The sequence below is a fragment of the Polyodon spathula genome, chromosome 5 (genome assembly GCF_017654505.1).
Source record: "Polyodon spathula isolate WHYD16114869_AA chromosome 5, ASM1765450v1, whole genome shotgun sequence".
Classification (NCBI taxonomy): domain Eukaryota; kingdom Metazoa; phylum Chordata; class Actinopteri; order Acipenseriformes; family Polyodontidae; genus Polyodon; species Polyodon spathula.
In genome coordinates, this window is record NC_054538.1 from 74,968,150 (window position 1) to 74,987,674 (window position 19,525).

The following is a 19,525-nucleotide window of genomic DNA, read 5'->3' on the forward strand; positions in this document are numbered from 1 at the left end:
GTATTGCCTTATCTTCCAAAGCAGAAAATCACACAGTACAATGTAGCTTTTGATAGTGAGACCAATTAAGGGGGAAAAAAACATATAGGTTTAGATTTGATTCTCTGCAATTTGTACATCATTCAGTCAAATCATTTTGAATAATAAAAGTATTTTTTTTTTTTTTTTTTTTAGCAGAAACACAAGCTGCATATATTCTTATGTTGGAGGTTTATTTATACAGGTACTGAAAAAATAAAGTCAACCATACTACTTTTTGATTTTTGTTTTTATAACACTTCTGGTGGTATTATTTTATTTGTATTAATGGTGTTTGGTAAAAAAAAAAAAAAAAAAATGACACCTAAAAATGTTAACTAAAAATGTTTGCATGTAAGCTTCAGATTTAGCTTGCAAAAAAAAATAAATTATTTAGCAAAAAACAGATTTAATTTTCCAGATTTAATTGCTAACGAAAAAAATGCAACTTACTTTAAAATGCTGAAAGATCGTGTTGGGTGACAAGTGTAAAATAAAGAATTAAGTTCCATGTATTTTTTCATGGATTTATTTGACAGTTGACTTGCCCAGAGTAAAAGACTGAAGCACTTTCTTTCTCCATATTTAACTGTCATATATAAAATAACAATGTAAACACTAAGTACAAGAGTTATTAAATATTAATATACAACTTCAATGTGTAAAGTTTTACATTCATATATATATAATATATATATATAGAGATATATAGATATATTATATATATATATAGATATATATATAATTTAGTATTAATTTAAATTTGTGGGGGAAAATGATATGTATTTTAGTTAAATCTGGGAAACGCTACGTGATTTAAAATAAATCCAGAAACAAACAAACAAAAAAACACATGGTAACCCATACCCATACCCATACCCATACCCATCAAGTCTTCATGAAACTTAAGACCATTCAGCACAAACATCGACAGAATGGTTTTATTTTCCTTTCTTTTTTAACAGCACTATTATAAACAGTCACTAAATTGTACAGGAAATAATCATTTGCAACTACAAATAGAGTACATGCAAATTACGTTAAATATATTAGAAACAAACAAAGAACGCTGGATTTTCTTTCTAGAGTTTTGCACGTAATTAGAACTAGTCTAACCGGCAATTACTTCGAACGCTCCATTTGACTAAAAAAAGAGAGACCGAAAGAAAATTAAAAAAACAAAAAAACAAAAACGTCTTCTAGGAATACATGCATCTAGGAATACAAAATACGTGTCAGTAACCGAAGTGAGTTAGTCATCCTAACAGCGTGTTTACACAGGAAGTGATGAAAAGGGCAGAGTCAGAGCGTGTGTGTGAAGTGTGTGACTGGAGGTCAGATATAGACTGTGATGTCCCAACTCCTGACACAATTTAACTGCATCGTCATCATCAGATTTATTAAGAAGTGTCATAGGGAGCAGCAGGCAGCACCAAAGCTAATACGATCTGAAAATACCAGGGGATATACAGTAGAGACAAAGTGAGAGAAACAAAACTGCAAATCTGCTGCTAAAACTGTAATATGAACACAGAAGAGTTTCAGCGATTAGGTTTTGTCCCTCAGAAAGAGATCGTCTACAACAAACTCTTACCTTATTCGGACAAATTAGACGAGGAATCCAATGTAATTTTAGTCAAAATTAAAGCTAACCTGGGCCGGGCTGTCCAGCTCAGGGAGTTATGGCCCGGGGTATTGTTCTGGACCAGGAAACTTTCGACGTAAGTGATGTGGTTTATTTCTACCTATGTTTTGTGTTAGTAATTCTTTGTTGTGAATGTGTAGCAAATGCCGCTTACCGTGACACAGAAAGTGGGCCTACGGCTGGTTTTGCTGTGTGTAAGCAGGCCTTGTGATAAACAAATCAGCAACTGTCAAAAAAATAATTTACCGTTTTTTCGCGAAAAGTGGTCAAGTCGACACATACCGCATCACCAAGATTTTGCTTTAAAACGAACAGACAAAAAACTATTTGATAAAGGTACTTGAATAACGGTTAACAGGTTTCTTTGCAAAATAACGGGATATTATTAGAAAGTTGTACCGGTGTGTAATTAATTTACAGTACCAGTATAATACCGGAAACTCATTTTGAGAAGGGTTTGTTGTAAAGGGGACGCGCTATGTAAATATATTCAATTAAAAACTATAGTTGACTTTTTTATTTTTTTTAAACCAACCCGTGTCTCAATAACTTAAGTGAAAGAAAGTCTCTTTGACGAGAGTTCTTGACCTGTTTAAATATATGAGCTTTTAAACAAAATTTATATATATATATATATATATATATATATATATATATATATATATATATATATATATATATATATATATATATTAGTGTGTGTGTGTGAACTGGCCTGGTTTGTTCTACTCTAAAATAATCTGGCTAAATTGTAAGTTACATTTTTAAAGGGAAGGTTTGCCTGGACAGCTGGGGAATATAATAGCAATAATACAATGGTGGATGATCTGTAAGTGCTTATTATAAAAATCAGTGAGTAATCGACTGTTAAAGCACCCCAATTTGTTGTTAAAAGTAACTAGTAGATTACATTTTGTAATACTCAGTTTTGTTATCTAACAGAAGGCTATTTTCCATTTTAGACGCGTTCCTTTGCTATTACCGTTTCGACACATAAATAAATACCGGTAAACAAAGACACAGTGTATTTGCCAGTTGGTGAATGTTGTAATATTCGCAGCTGCTGTACATGTTTATAAATAAGTGTTTGTACGGATAGAATTACATTTTGGAACAGGAACACATGCAGCTTCTATTTCCCAGATGACCTGACCAGAAATAGTATTATGTTATGCTACATTCTTGTTGGTGGACCGTTTCAGTGTTGTCACATTTTGCGTGCAGTCAGTGTGCTTAGTCACGGGGTATGTATAGCAAGATAGCAAGGGTTCAGTTGGATACCAAGAGGTTAAAGTACAAGCCTGTGAAACAAATTAAACTGAAATCTAACGTTAACGCTTTATTTATTTATTTATTTATTTTTTTAATAGCCATTCTTGTTAAATTCAGTTTTGAAACTGGTAAACCACTGTTCAGTAGCTTGTTTGAGTCCAACAGTATGGAACAACCTGTATAAAAAGTGGAAAAGGCATCTCTCTGCCTGCAATGGGATTTCTATTTAGAGTGTGCAGACATGAAGGTGAAGCCTCACTGTATGTGGTTTGCATTTTTTTTTTTTTTTTTTTTTTTTTTAGAGACAGAAAGTACAAATCTTTAGTTGGTATTCTATCAATTTCACTACAACAACTTACCATGATGTTGTATACTGTAGTAATTCAAATTTATAAACATTGAAGAAACTACATCTTGCATGAACAGAACAGCCACAGAGCTACTTGCATACAGGTGGATTTGTTATTTGTCTTTTTCGTTGACTATTAAATGGATTTTGTTGTCAGCAACTGTGACAGCTTGCCAGTCTCTCAAAACTTTACTTTAGGCAGTGCTGCAGAGTAAATTCAATGCTGTTTCTGCACAGTGCAGTTGGTCACTTTTCAGACCAACATGGGAACTGCCTCTTGTCACTGTACAGTATTTTAACACCCTGCTGCCAGATATAAATAAGCATTTGTGCAATACTGTAGGGTACTTGCTAGTGATACTAGTTTACTGTAGGCTTCTGTCCTGTTGAAAGTGAATGCTTAAGGAGCAAGAAGCTACTCTACATTGCAAGAGAAAGTGTTATGGCAGGCAGTTTATGGCAGTCTAAAAAAACAGCAACAACAACAAAAACCTTTCAGAAGTGTATCTGGATCTTGCTACCCTTTAAAAATGTGCATTTTTAAAAAGCATACCATCTCAAAATCTGCGTTTTAAACCAACCAAAATAGTTCTATTTTCCAATTTTCCAATGTAACTATTTCAGATTAACAAAGTTAACATGCAAAACAGTGCACAATATAAGTAATGGTGGTAGAAATAGACATAAAAACAAGCTTACCATGAAACCATTTTCTTTTTGAAAATCCCCCATTCACGCCGTAACAATCAGTGTTGTAGAACATACCAATTTCTCTGTGGGTAGCTGTCAACATTAGAACTATTAACATTTTGCTGTGTTAAAAGTTCTTAATTTTACTTTTAGCACCCAAGTCAAAAATTACTTGTGCTCTTTCCAAATCAGCCTTCATAATTCTCAGGAGATTCCACTGAAATTGCCAAGTTTCTCGAGGTCAGTGGTGCACAAACTTTTTAAATGCCTCCCCTTTGTATAAATCTTGAAAACGTGTATCACAAATTCAACATTTTAAAACCAGTCTATAAATCTTTTTTTTTTTTTTTTTACAGTTGGTGAGTAAACACTTAGCTGACATGTTAAATCTGTGTTTCTAACAAATAAATCTGTGAATTTAATTATTATTTTTTTAACACTTGGCAAGAACAAATCAATCCATGAAAAAATATTTGTAACTTTAAATCTTTATTTTTTTGTACAGTTGCCGATTCAACATTTACCTTAGATAAATCTGTAAAACATTATCATTCAGAATTTAAATCTGAAAAAAATGAATCTAGGTTTTCACAAAAGCTAATTCTGAAGCTAACAAGCTTGTTTGAGTGCTGCAAAGCTGCCCTTACGCTCCAAGAGCCAGTCCCTCCACTTCCAACCTCCTCTGCATAGCCAACTTTTTATTTTTTTAAATTTCAAAACTTTTAAGAATATGTTTAGCTAAATCTGGACCTTTTGGGTGTAAATCCTTGGAAAAAATTAGTGATTTTACATTAAATCCAGGGAAAAAAACATTGGTGCTTTTTTGGAAGCCATCATTGCAGCTCTGCTCACTGCAGCTTCATGACACTTGCCACTTCAAACATCATTTCCCCTGTTCTACAAGTCCTAGAGTGATCGTCAGCGGCCCGTTTGAAAGGTAAGAACTACGGACGTTAACCAATAAATAAATGCATACCGTTTTTACATAAGCTAACGTATAGAAATTGGTCAAACATGCCCAGCATTTTGTACTTAAGTATATATCCAACAAAACATGTGCTCTTTACGCACTGCCTCTGAACTCTGCAAGTCCGCTGCCTGTAACTGTTTTTGCAGCATATGAGGTTGGGTTAGGCATGATTAGTCGATTGAAAATTCATCTATGAAACTAGTCTGAAATTGTCGATTTCCGATGTTCATATGCAATGTACAGCAGCTGGTGTCAAAATAGAAAAGGGGGGTGTGTAAAGATGAAGTGGTCAAGACAGAGTTATGTGTCGAATAGCTGCCTGCGAAATAATAAACAAAAAAAATTAGTTTAAGAAACAGTATGTCAATGTATTATTACACTTTTTACTTTACTTTGTGAAGTGAGTTAGTTGTTTTATAAATGCCAAACAGTTGACAGTTTTAATGGAAGTATTGAAGGGGAATCGAGTGGCACTGCAGCAATTGAAGTGGCGACAAAAATGAGAAGAACCCGATAAGCTTGTGCTAATTGGTGCTCCGCATGGAGTGCAGGATGCGCCCTGTAGTCTGGACGTCGCCGGTTCGAGTCCAGGCTATTCCTTTGCCAACCGAGGACGGAAGCTCCCAGGGGGCGGCGCTCAATTGGTCGAGTGCCGCCCAGGGGGAGGGAGGGCGGGCTTGGTCGGCCACGGTGTCCTCGACTCGCCACGCACCAGCGACCCCTGTGGTCTGACTGGCCGCCTGCGGGCTTGCCTGTAAGCTGCCCAGGGCTGCGTTTGTCCTCCGACATTGTAGCGCTGGATGGATGCATGCTGAGTCCACAGTGTGTAAAAAGTGGGCGGCTGACGGCACATGCTTCGGAGGACAGGAGGACAGCGTGTGTTCGTCTTCGCCCCACTCTACCGCAGGGGTGGTAGCAGTGAGCTGAGCCTAAAAATAATTGGACATTACTAAATTGGGGAGAAAACAATAAAAATAATTTGAGACCACAAACAAATTTTATACATATATATATTTCTTAACACATCACTCCAAGGACGAGATGTATTTATCTTTTCTCTCACTGAAAAAATTGAAAGCTGGATCAAGAAGCTGTCCTTGTGGTACGATCGTGTAAACTGTGGCAGCCTAGGAGCATTTGTCATTTTTGTCGGAATAGTGTCAACAGGTAAGATGGTCTGATGCAGATTACCGAGTTGCTCTAATTGTGGGAACCCGTATTGATTCAGATCAGGGAATTTAGCATTAAGCCCCTTTATCAAATGTTGCAAAAAGTCTCAATGTGTTTTCTTGTGAGCATTGACATTTGAATCACCACAGTACATGAGAAGTCCTTTGTGTGGGGTTGGCAATGACCTCCACTGTGAAATGTTTTTCATTTTCACCCAAATTATCCAGTAGCTGCTCCAGAGTTCCACAGGTAGCGGCCACCATGGGTTTAATTTGAGAAAGTATAATACCTCGTTTCCACGATTACTATTTCCATACCATGTCACCATGGTACTTAAACAGCACGAAATATATAAATCTGTGTAGATAACAGAAATGACGCAATACGTAGAATGTTAACCATGGTAACACATGGTTTCGAAGACGCGTCAAAGTGGATATGTTGAATCGATATTGTTTTTATTTTTTTACTTTTTATATAAAAAACATACAGAAAAAATCGTAAAAGACAACAAAGCCTGCTATAGAAGATTTACATTACACTATAACTTAATATTGTTCTGAGTGATAGTTATATTGTAAGTTCACATTGGTTTTGCCTAAACACTCTTTGACAATAATGTTTTGTATAAATTTAATTATTGATCCTATGTACAGAAAATGTATGAACTGTTGAACTTCATGAACAAAAAATGAAAATGACCAAAAGTAGAATAAAAATATCAAGTATTTACGTAGAAGGCAGTAGTCTCACGGACAGTACAGCAAGATAGCAATCTTTTCTTCTATTAATAAAACAAGCAAATCTAGAAATAAATTGCTGTTTTTCAGCTGCTGCAAATCTGTAACTTTCTCTTCATCTCTCTTCCATTTCAATACAAGCCTCGTTAATGTCCAAAATGCCTTTCATTTTTCTTCTTCACAGCACCGGGAAACATTTATTTCTGTTCTGGTAGGCTACTGAGATAAAGTGACACTTACGCTCCTAACGTCAGTATTCAGTTGCTTTTGGATGCTATGTTCTCAACATGTTTTTTATCAACATTTTATGGCTCTGGGCAGCTACCGTGCCGGTATCAGGTACGAAAGGATGCTGGCAGGGTATGGTGCCGACACGCCAGGGCACGGTATGGGTTTTTACAAAAATCATGGAAACAATGTGGCTCGCTTTCGTAACAGTGACACCACAATGCCAGCATGGTGCGGCAGGCTCGTGGAAACAAGGTTTTACGTGTTCTCACTGAAACACAAGGTTGCATTCATCTACCACTGGCAGTACATCCAGTAGAAAATGGGGTGTTGCAACAAAGCTGTAGGTTTTAACTTGCTTCAGTAACCCTTCTGCTGTGGCATTTCCTTAGGTTGCTGCATCTTCATTCCAAAACGAAATCTGGCCAGTTTGCATGTACACCTTTCACAGCTCTGGATAAAGATAACCACTGAACTGAACAAGGCTGCTTTAGGCTTATGTCAGCACTATCAAGAGTAGAATAGTGTGCAAGTGAATAGTCAAAGTATTTCAACACCCTTTGCAGAGATGGCAAATGCTATGATTTGGCCGTAGCAGCTGCTAGTATGGAGGTTCTCCTACGGCGCTATGTCAAAGGTATAATACTGTGATTTTTTTTTATTAAATAAATAAATAAAATTATGAAATACTATTTCAATACATGTGTGTGTTTAATTGTTTAATTCTTGTGGCATTTTAACTGACACATTAAAAGCTCTGAGCTGGGTTGCTTAGTAGCCAGGTTTAGGGTTTTTTCGGAAACTGTTGAGCAAATGTCACAGAATGGCCATTCATTAAAAGAAGTTGAGTGTCTGAATCTCACGTCTACTGTGAATACTGTCGAAGAAACTAATATGCAAATTCTGACACTCCCCATTACTGTATGTTTGCGCAAAGGGGTTTTGAGATTTAACTCACTTTAATTAATTCAATTCATTACTGGTTACTACACAGCATTGTGTGTCTTGATAGTTGCAGAGTAGTAAAAATTTAAATAAAAAACATTGTTAAATCTCTTGGTGGTGTTATTGTGATAGTTATGATTTTTATAAAGTTTTGAATATTTCAGTCCAGGTTTGATAGCACTTACAAGATTTTAAAACACTCTGCATTACTAATATTTAAATGCAGAATAAATAAAATTAAAAATAATATAATCACTGTTAAAATATTTTTATTGGGGTTTATACATTTCTAAATGCAGTGTGTTTACATTTACCAAAATTATAGTTTGAACAGTGAAAATTAGGTCATTGGCTTGCCAGTGTCTAAGGACCTTCTTAATTTCTAGGGGCTAGCAGCCACTGGCCTTTAAAAAAAAAAATAAAACGCTACTATTTTCTGCTTTCGTAAGTTGGCATCTCTGCTTTTGACGCATCACGTGCAACTAAAGCATTTCAGTGAACAGGGCAATGTTATCATCGTACATGTTTTTAATCTCCGCGCATCTCCTGTGTGTCTTCCAGTGATGACACTAGCGCCGTCCTTGTCTAAAACAACTACTTAAGAAAAAGGAATGCCTTTAGATTTTAATGTCGGCATACTCGGAACAGCATTTGTAATAGTCTCTTAATCACCGGTGTTTACTGTTACATTGGCTAGAAAAGCAGTTTTGGGTCTCCCATCCTTCACATTGCGCACAAAAATAAGCTTCTTGTCAACTGTAAGATTAACATTTTATTCAATAATTACACCAATGTACAAGCTATCATTCACTTTTACGATTTGCTCTGTAACAGTTTCTGCAATCTCAGCCTGCATTTTTTTCAGTGCTCTTGTGGTGTGTATGATAAGTACTATTTTGAAGAGCAGAACAGCCATTTACTTTTTGCAGCTTCATCATCATTGGAAATGTACTATCTGAGATTTCGTCGTTCACCACGGTGTATAATATAATGTAATGCATATGTAATGTTTATTAATATAAATACAATGGTCACTCTGGAGAATGCTACACAGGTGAAATGCTGCATGTTTGTTTTTTTAAGTAGACACATACACAAATATAGCATAAACAAATATATGTAACCTTTATTTCGTGACATCCTTCATCAAATTGATTTTTTCTCAATATTAACATGTGACAATACATTTACATGTACCGCAAGGTTTCTCGCTGCCAGTGTAGTATGAAAAACTGCACGCTTTATCGCTTACTGCTCCCAGTGTAATCAGACATCAAAACTCAGCAATGCTTAGAATTCTAGGGGGATTGTAAAAGACAATTACATTACATTACATTTTTTAAGCTGTTTATACTTTTAATGTGATTTTTTTTTTTTTTTTTTTTTTTTTTTTTTAAGATAAAGAAGTTTTTGCAACCAACTCTGACATATATATGTTAAAACAGATCTAGCACAAGCCTAAATAGAAGGTGTACCGAATTAATAAATATTGTGTTAATTTGTAGTAGTATAACGCCACATAAATCTAATCGCTGTTCGGCTCTAAGTATTGGACACTTTAGATTATTGCATAGCACAACACACTTGACAAGTCATCGTATTTTAAAACATGCAACTCACAAAGTGATCTCATTAAGCTTTTCAAAATCGATCCCTATAATCTATTTACCCCTACATAGTTCATAATAATAATTTATTGAATGTGCACTGGAGAAAAAACTTAGTAAATCTGCCAGCTGAATGTCCTTTTTGCATCTCACAAGTTCTTAACTTTTTTGACCTGAAAAAAGAAACAAGGACCAGGGGTCACAAATGGAGATTAGATAAAAGAGCATACAGAAAATTGTGGGAGTCTGGAAGCAGCTCCTTAGTGATGTTGTTGAAGCTGACATCCTGGGATCCTTCAAGAAGCTGCTTGATGAGATTCTGGGATCAATAAGCTATTAACAGTAAAACGAGCAAAATTGGCCGAATTGCCTCCTCTCGTTTGTAACCTTTCTTATGTTCTTAAACTCATGTATCAAACTACTATGCAAAGGGAGTCTTTTTGTACAGCAAATGTAGCATAACCAAAGGCTTGACTCAACATAAAACAGAAAGTGTTTGTCAAAATGGCTTAAACTCCACAAGATTCCAGTTGCTAATTCACCTGGTGGGCTGAATTGGAGTCCTCTCTCTCTCTCTCTCTCTCTCTCTCTCTCTCTTCTGTATTTCGCTTAAATGCATCCCATGTTTCTAGCCAGTCAGTAGAAGAATTAATATTTTCCATTTACCTTGCATAGCTTCTCCACCAACATTCCAGTCTCATACTTTCAGTCTCTAGCTCCAAATAATCCACCATGGTCTCCTTTGCAGCCTGACAGTTGACTTTTTAAAAAGACAAAATGTTCCTCTGGCACATCACCACTCAGTCAAACTATGGTATTTAATTTAATAAATGCGTATATTGTTGAGTAGTTCAACAAAGCAAAATTGTAAAGTTGACTGGAATACATTCTCATCAAGACTTGAATTCTATTTTGCATTCTTTTTGCCACTTCACATTGAAAAGCAACCACTTGTGCCACAGCTGCTGTTGTTGAAAATCTGTATATCTCTATCCCTTTTGTTTAAAGTAAGGGAATTACTAGACGGGCTACTTTTAATGCAGCATGAATTCTCCGCGTGTTAATTAAATCATCAATTGTGTTCAGTGTTATAATTATACTATTAAGATATTTTGTTGTAAAAAGCAAACTGGAATAGCACATTGTCTCAGATTGAATTTTAACATGTCATGGGTTTAATATTGGTTAAGCTAATTTCTGTAATTTTCCAAAGGACATCCAAGTATGGTAAACCCTATAGCAAATGTATGAACTACTTGCTTACTTACTGTTTCTTCTTGCAGGTACATTCGACTGTATGGAAGAAAGTTCAGCAAAGAGGATCATGTACTGTTCATTAAGTTGTTGTATGAGTTAGTGACCATTCCTGAACTGGAGATTAGCATGATGCAAGGATTTGCACGTCTGTTGGTCAGTTTGCTGAAGTAAGTGTAATTGAACACATGGAAGGATATGTCAAGTCACCTACAATCGAATCCAAAATGACATTGACTGTAATTCTGACAACCTCAATCTTTTAAACTTGCTGTGGATTATGCACAGGAGTGTGAATGTGTGTTCAGAAGTCTACAAAACATTTGCACTAATTTGTTTATGATGCATTGATTAAGGAAAGCACTGCATATAATTCATGGTACTGTACCATTGTACACAGTGCTTTTGGACATAACACTTGTGGAACCTCATTGTTATTATTAATTGTTATTATTCCAGTCTATTTTGAAATGTGTTACGTTTTATTTTATATTTTATATACGACTTAAATGCCATGCATTTTCCAAATTTGTAATGTCTTCCTTGTTCAATATCCTATTGTGTGTGGTCTGTATGATTCTCTATTGTTTATGCTCAAATAATTATTTGACATGCTTGATAATTCTCCAGCTTCTGAAAATCTGCTTTGAAGCTATATTTGCTAAAATCTAGAAAGAATGGCAAATTTAAACAGAAATAAAACACTTTAGAGTTACATACATAACAGGTAAGACCTGAAATACAGATGAAGTAAAAGTATGCCTTGAGGTTGGCAGCTCTCAGTTCTAAAACTCTCTCTCAAACCTCTAGCCAAATTGCAGCTTTAAATAAAGTGATTATATAGTAATAGAAAATAACAAACTATATTAAGTTTCATTTATCCTGGACTATGTTACATTTGCCCTTCTGACTCCTGACATGTAGAGCTTATTGAGCAATATGGCCCATTTCTCTTAATCTATTGGTGTTTCAGTTATGGCTGAGTGTTTTTTTTTCCATTTTATGAGTCATCATTAGAGAGTCTTCCAGATTGGTTTCGGTCAAAGTTGTGCATGAAAGCTACTATAATTGTCCTCCAACATTTAATCACCTTTGATGCCCTCTTTTGTTAGTTTGTTTGCCTTGATGACCTACTTTAAGGGTCTAATTAGCTTGTTGGGCAGCTCTATGCCAGGGTTTGTAGATTACTGAAGGACAAGGAGACGAATCACCAAGACCCTTTTATTTTTACCAGCCACAAAATCAATATACAGTATATAAGGAAAGCATGTAGCTGCTTCGCCCTGGAGTGGTCATGGTTTATCAAGTGTGTATCGTCATAAACTTACTCATTACTGTACACCTTTTTATTTTTATTTGTTTTTAGGAAAAAAGAACTCCTTTCAAGAGAAGATTTGGAATTGCCGTGGTGGCCCTTGTATGAATTGTTGGATAGAATCCTCTACTCCAAGACAGAACACCTTGGGCTCAATTGGTTTCCTAAGTATGTGAAATGCATGCTATTGGTCTACTGCATAATGGTTTGTTTTATTACACTTTTTTCTAACGTTCCTAGATTTGGTACCACTGGAGGTTAAATCAGTGGGTGCGTTCTGACGCATGCTGGTTTATTTAAAGCATTTGATCTGTATAAAGTAAGCAACACCTAATGTTTGCTGCAAGGTGAATGTTTTCATTATCTCTTTGAAATGACAGCATTGCAAAATGTGCTTGTAATTCTCAATGATTTGTTTATTTTTTTTAGTATTTTGGTAACCAAACTATTTCTCATACAAATGCTATGTATGTATATGTTTATTTTCTGCCCTGTGGTGGGTTCTGTCAAGTGTCTGTACCCCCCTACCCCTTTTCATTAAGACACTTAATGAAATGTTTTCTTAATGAAATGTACCTTTCGTAAATGTACTCCTTTTAAAATGAGAGAGAGGGATTTATAATATCACACACTTAATGAATGTGCCCATTATATATCCTATGTACTGGATTCATGAACTCTTGTAAAAAGATAAGGGAACAGTCTCCACCCCCTTCATGCTTTGGACATGCAGTGCGATCTGTTCTCGTATGGTGTTTTGGGAACATTGTGTTTTAATTCACGTTATTACACATAACAAATTCACAGAGGGTGACAAGCTGCCAGTATTTTGTACTTTATTAAACACCGTTTAGTGGTTTCTGTTTATTTAATTTTGTATTCTTTGCTTTAATCACTGACACAAGCTGTGCCCCCTCCCCTTCCCCTTCCCCTTTCTTCCTTATTTTATGTTTTTTTTTTTCTTCCATATTCAGTTCCATTGGGCCAGATTCATCTTCCTCTAAAACCTTTATGCTAAATATTTTGCATAGGTGGTAAGGACAAGATTTTCTTTTATTGGGGAACTCTCAGGGTTTCTTGCATGTAAAGCCTAAAAACACAGCAGTCCCCACACAGCTATACCAATTTCAGACCTAACAAAACAAATGTTAACATAGCAACCATATTTGAGAATGTCGCACTGCAATTTTAATTATTTTTTTCATTTATTTATTTGACTGTGTTTGACGTGGCCCAGCTGAAACTGGGGAATCTTCTGAGAAATTTGAACACTGCTAACATCTGAACACTGCTAACACTGCTAACATGTGAACACTGCTAACACTGCTAACATGTGAACACTGCTAACACTGCTAACATGTGAACACTGCTAACACTGCTAACATGTGAACACTGCTAACACTGCTAACATCTGAACACTGCTAACACTGCTAACATCTGAACACTGCTAACACTGCTAACATCTGAACACTGCTAACACTGCTAACATCTGAACACTGCTAACACTGCTAACATGTGAACACTGCTAACACTGCTAACATCTGAACACTGCTAACACTGCTAACATCTGAACACTGCTAACACTGCTAACATCTGAACACTGCTAACACTGCTAACATCTGAACATCTGTGTAAAACTATTTGGAACTAATTTCAGAAATAAATTTCTGATGCAAATATTGAAATATTAAAAATTATAAAATAACTGTCAGTGTTCTAAAATATACATAACATTTGACTGTTTATACTTGCAGTTGAAGGTTCATTTAAATATGGCAGAAGTATATAAAAATATTTCAAAGTGAGTTTTTTGTTTGGTACTTTCCTTTTTCTAATAAAGTCGACTCTATGTGTACGTGGACAACAACCACATTTTTAAAATCATTTTTCAAGTGTTGCTACTGGGTCATTCCAGCTCAGGTGGACCGAATTCTTGGGAGGTTTCTTTCATTTGTTGGTGATGATACAGACTTGTTTTCTGACTGCAAAAGAGCTGTTTAAGAAAGTGTCAAGGTGGTAAAAGTATCTAATTTAATGACCTTTGACCTTAAAATTTTTCTCTGTGTTAGGTCACGTGTGTGTGTGTGTATATATATATATATATATATATATATATATATATATATATATATATATATATATATATAACTAACCTCACATCGTGAAGATGGAGTAGCACTTCTAGGTCCACTTGAGTTGGAATGAGCCTATTGATTTTTATTTTAGTTTTTCAGACTTTTTTTATTTTCACTCAGGTGAAACACATTTATCTAGCCAAAACACGTTTTGACGGAAGTGTTTGATTTCCTGTCCCCATAGACTCCCAGTGTTACAGGCAATGGGTTCCTGTTGCTTTCCTGCAGTGTAAGACTTAGTTTGGGTCATATTACTTGTAACACAGGAAGTATGTTTTATTGTGTTCTGGCAGGAAGAATCAGTTTAATCAGAGACAACGTGAAAATGTACACCTACAGTATACTTTGAATAGTCGTGTATAGTTTTGTGACTGCTACGGTTGTACTGTTTGTCATCACAAATGAATGTACCTTACCAAAATCTAGCTTTTAAAAGAACAGTTAAGAATTGTACATGGAGCTCACATTTAAAGGTCCCCCCTGAAACCTTTAAGGGAATAGAACACCTGCATTGTTGCTGCTTTGTATTATATAGTGCTGAGCGGTTTATCGTTTTGTAATTCTACTCAATGCAAGGAGTCATTTCCAGAGTGGATAAATACCAAGGCTAAGGTACTGTATGATACAACACAAAGGCAAAATTATTGATAAGTGACAAGTTTACCTGTAATTTTGTTTTATCTGACTGGTAAAATTGGCCATACTTCATATTTTTGTTGTTGGCTTGTGGAACCTGAAATTCATATAGATCAATCGCTCAGCACTAGAATTAGAAGTCCATGCTTTTGTGAATCCTACTCTTCATAAGCCAGTTCGCTGGTGGCTGATGTGCTGTGCAGTATTTAAGGAAACTTGCTGTATGTTAATATTCCAGTGTAATTTGAATGGCTATAGCATGCACACACTTACAGAGATACAAATTGGGTTTGATATGCATGACATGCAGATTATGGAATTTACAGTACTATTTGCTGATTTTGAGTGTTCTGTTAAAAAAAAAAAAATACTGTAAGGAAAAGGTTTTTTGGTTAAGATTACAGATTATGCATTTGGTATGTGTACAATTTTAGTACTGCTAGTTTGTATGAGGAAGAACATCATTATTTTGAGAGAGTAAATATTTTTATATTTTACAGTAGGCAGTTCACATTTATTTTGAAATACGTGTTACTCTAATATAATTAATTGTATTTGCAAATATGTGAATATAGCTTCAAGTTGAATAAGTATACGTTTTAGCTTTGAGGGCTTTTTTTGGGACGGGGGAGTGGGGTCACTGGTTCATAAAGTGAAGTTCAGTAAAGCATTAATCCCAGGGATTAGAGTTGAATGAAAGTGCTAGATTAAGCTATGCATGTACACAGATGGTGTCTAATTGCATCAGGCACTTTTTGTGCCCATTAATTGATTAACAACAGTACAGTATCATCATGTGTCTTATGTTTTTCTTCCCTTTCTAGCTCTGTTGAAAACATTTTGAAAACCCTTGTCAAAAGTTGTAGACCGTAAGTATATAAATGATGTTCACTGAAACTGATCAGAATGTTATACAGGGATGTGACAGGGTGCTCATGTCACCTGTGTGGGTAACCACTGCTTAGGCAATTCAGAGAGACATGGGAGGTGGAGTTAAAACGTCAGCACAGGCGAAAAGGATTTATTAATACAAAATAAAGTAAATAAACAGAGGGATGATGTGACGTTACCAGCAATGGTAACGCACAGAGGACACATACAGCAAGCTGTACAAAGATAAAAAACAGTACAAAAACTACAAATAAAAGTTGCCACACAGGGCGAGCGCTAGCCTTATAAACGAGGCGTCCTGCTCCAGGAGCCGGCTACACTACAGAACCCTCACTATACATCACATGGGATCACTGTCCCCTAAACTAACCTACTGATGAGCCGGTGTTCATACGACAACTCCTGCTGCTTCATACGGCCTTGGCTGAGCATTGCCTTCAGAAGCACCGCCTGCAGTTTCAGGGTTGTGTAGCTGTTGTTCCTGCAGAGCGGACTCTCTCCTGAGTATATGCAGCTCCCCTCTGAAGCATGGTGTTGCAGTCGCCCTGAGCGATCTCAACCAGATGATTTTAAACTGATGAACACTCGGTCAAGACCCGCCCATCTGCTGATTTGAGGACCGGCATAGCCAATCATCCACTACCCCTCTTCTCAACCAAACCCAACAGCCAGCAAAGTCTCAATCGAGCGCTGTAAACAATCAATTAATCAAACAAACCCACTCCAAAGTGACACAATAAAACCATTTCCACATATGAATTACACCAACACTAATTCCCACCTGTGCAGGGCAATCACCCTGCCACAAGGGACTATAAATAGTCCCATTTAAATCATTTTTATCTCAATTAGTAACGCAACATAGGATCATAATAAAGATAGCATCCTCTATGGTACTTCTAGCTTTCAGTCTGGCAAGTAGTAATATTGTATATGTGTGTTGGTGAAATTTGGTCCATAGTTACAATATACACCACACAATATACACCTATTTTTTTTTTTTTTACTTTTGTGGTTGTCAATGTGAATAACATTTAATCAACTATTTTTTTTTTCCTGGGAAATAAATGAAGTACAATGCTGTCTCCATGCAGGTATTTCCCAGAAGATGCTACAAAGGAGATGCTGCAAGAGTGGCGGCCTTTGCTGTGTCCTTTTGACGTCACCATGCAGAAAGCCATCAGCTATTTTGAACTATTCCTGCCCACCACCTTGCCACCCGAGCTTCACCAGAAAGGATTTAAGTCAGTATTCTAGTGTTTTCAAGTTTTGTTTTGAGAAGAACTGTATTTACATTTGTGGGTTTTTCTTCTTTAATCATTTTTACATTCCTGACATATCAAGCTCTTAATTGGAGAATGTTTAGATTCTTGGGTATAGGATTTACATATTTTTTTTTTTATAAACAAAATTGCAATTTGATTTGCAGGCTGTGGTTTGATGAGCTAATTGGACTTTGGGTCTCTGTTCAAAACCTTCCTGGGTGGGAGGGGGTAAGTAGATTATATATATATGTTATTTTTAACAGTCTGTTTCTTTTAAATTTCCACTTATTGTACACCTGCAGGAGGGATTTTAGAGGACTTTAATATTAGTTTGTATATAATAGTTAACTGAATAAATAGGACAATAAGAAATCAGATTTTCTGCAAAACTATGAGAGAGAGAGAGAGAGAGAGAGAGAGAGAGAGAGAGAGAGAGAGAGAGAGAGAGAGAGAGAGAGAGATTTCATTAAATGCGAAACCTGAAATTTGAATCAAATTAATTCATCAGCTGTTTTTATTTTTCTTCATAGCATCTGGTAAACCTGTTTGCACGTTTGGCCAGTGATAACATTGGGTACGTAGATTGGGATCCCTATGTTGATAAGGCAAGTATTTATTTATTTAATAAAATGTAAATATTATATACCTCACCTAAGATTTTTATTTTTATGTATGTATGTTTGTTTTTGTACTGGATCAAAAACAAAAATATAACATTAAAAATTGAAAATCCGATTAATGGTGGCATTAATAACCTGCATTGAGCATGTCTTTTTTTCTCCTCACTTGTCATCAAATTAATTTATCAGAAAAATGTTTGTCAGTCTACTGCGGTATTACACTATTTTGTTAGATAAACTTAAAAAATATATATGGTAACACTGCTATTCAATTAAGTGTTATTGCTTTTCAAACATGCAGAAATCTATGTTTAGCCAAACAGCTAATTATTCATTGTGACTGGGATATTGCGCAGATGTGTCGGCATGTGAGCAGTGTATATATTATTTTTACAAAGCATATACCTTCAAAGACGGGAGTGCCCCCAGAAATTTCACATGGTACGCAAAACTGAACAACACAGACAAATCATTTGCTCAGAAGTTCTCTGATATATATAATTGTCTGCATTCTGAGCAATGTAATGGCTTTTATTACATTTTGAAAACAAATGAATATTTAAATTGAGTGAATATATCCAAACATGAAAATTCCATGTTCGTCATAGCACTACTACTAATAATAATATTAATAACACATATTGGCAATTATGTGTTAATGGTTAGGAAGTATAGTATTCATTTTAAGACACTGATAAAATTTAAATACAAGTGAAGCTTGTATAGATGTGCAGTTACCATGCTCAATCCTAGAAGAGCAGCAGAATTAAAATAAAGCAGTACTAGCATTCAATGCTGGTGTGATGGAAAATCTGTCCTCCCCATATAGTCCTGAGTGAGTTACGTGGCAAATTTTGTTTCGTGATTCACAGTGAACGAGTAAAACAAATATATTTGTGTATTTTTTTTTTTTTATTGGTATTTAATCATAATGTTGATACTTTTCTTGCTTTTGTTATTTATCGTCTCTGGATGCTTTACATTACGTTGATCTTTGTGTGTTTTAAATACAAAACATTTACAGTAAAAAAATTATAATTAAAAAAAAAACCTATAAAATATGGTTTAAATACTATCCTATTTCTATCTACCTATTAATCTCTGTCTGTCTATCATAATCAAACCATAGATATGTATGTGTCTGTGTTTACATATTTACCTGTAACTCAGTTATTATTATTTTGAAAAACCTGAACCTGATTTGAATACATTTTAACTAATTACAGACACACCAATAGGACTGGTTGTTTTGACACGTATCAGTATCGTTTGTTAATATACCTTTATGGGAGTGGGGTGGTGGTGAGGGGGGATTTGCCATGACCCCGCCAAGGTATTTTCAGTGCTTTTACTTATTTTCTTTCCCTCTGACATTCTGGCTCATCAGAAGAACAGTTTTTGCTCTTTTTAAAGACTTCAACCAAACTTACCTGTTTCTGTTTGTTCATTACTACCACTAAATAAATAGTATAATCCTGTAAGCTTCTAATGTCTGTTTCGTTTCAACCGATCTCAAAAGATTATATGTGAGATAGCCTTTGCAAACCAATGGTGCGTTACGTGTGTACGACTGTGTGTACCAGTGCTCAGAGAACTGGTTTTGTAGGTAGTGGAATCTACTTCCTTATAATGTCTGGAAAGCAAGCCTGTGTTTTTAATCCCCAACAAACTCAGATGTAGCAGTTACATCAAGTATTTCACATTTTAAGGTTGTAGTTTGGAAAATTAAGCTGGTTTTACTGCTCTGTTGTTTAGAAGTATACCAATTGATATTT

At 35.5% G+C, this 19,525-nt stretch overlaps 1 protein-coding gene across 3 annotated transcripts in view; it reads left to right on the top strand.

Annotated features, from left to right (window-relative positions):
* Nucleotides 1-1,339: 1,339 nt before the first annotated feature.
* The window catches only part of LOC121316312 (proteasome activator complex subunit 4-like), a 47,098-nt gene continuing 28,912 nt past the window's right edge, over nt 1,340-19,525 (top strand). Inside the window, exons 1-8 of one of the 3 annotated variants that reach the window (XM_041251333.1) lie at nt 1,340-1,739; nt 10,918-11,058; nt 12,255-12,371; nt 13,178-13,237; nt 15,799-15,843; nt 16,960-17,109; nt 17,295-17,358; nt 17,661-17,735. In XM_041251333.1, coding sequence (XP_041107267.1) covers nt 1,543-1,739; nt 10,918-11,058; nt 12,255-12,371; nt 13,178-13,237; nt 15,799-15,843; nt 16,960-17,109; nt 17,295-17,358; nt 17,661-17,735 — 849 coding nt within the window. In that variant the 5' untranslated portion in view covers nt 1,340-1,542. The remainder of the gene's footprint in view (nt 1,740-10,917; nt 11,059-12,254; nt 12,372-13,177; nt 13,238-15,798; nt 15,844-16,959; nt 17,110-17,294; nt 17,359-17,660; nt 17,736-19,525) is intronic. The other 2 variants (XM_041251331.1, XM_041251332.1) reach the window with 2 other exon arrangements.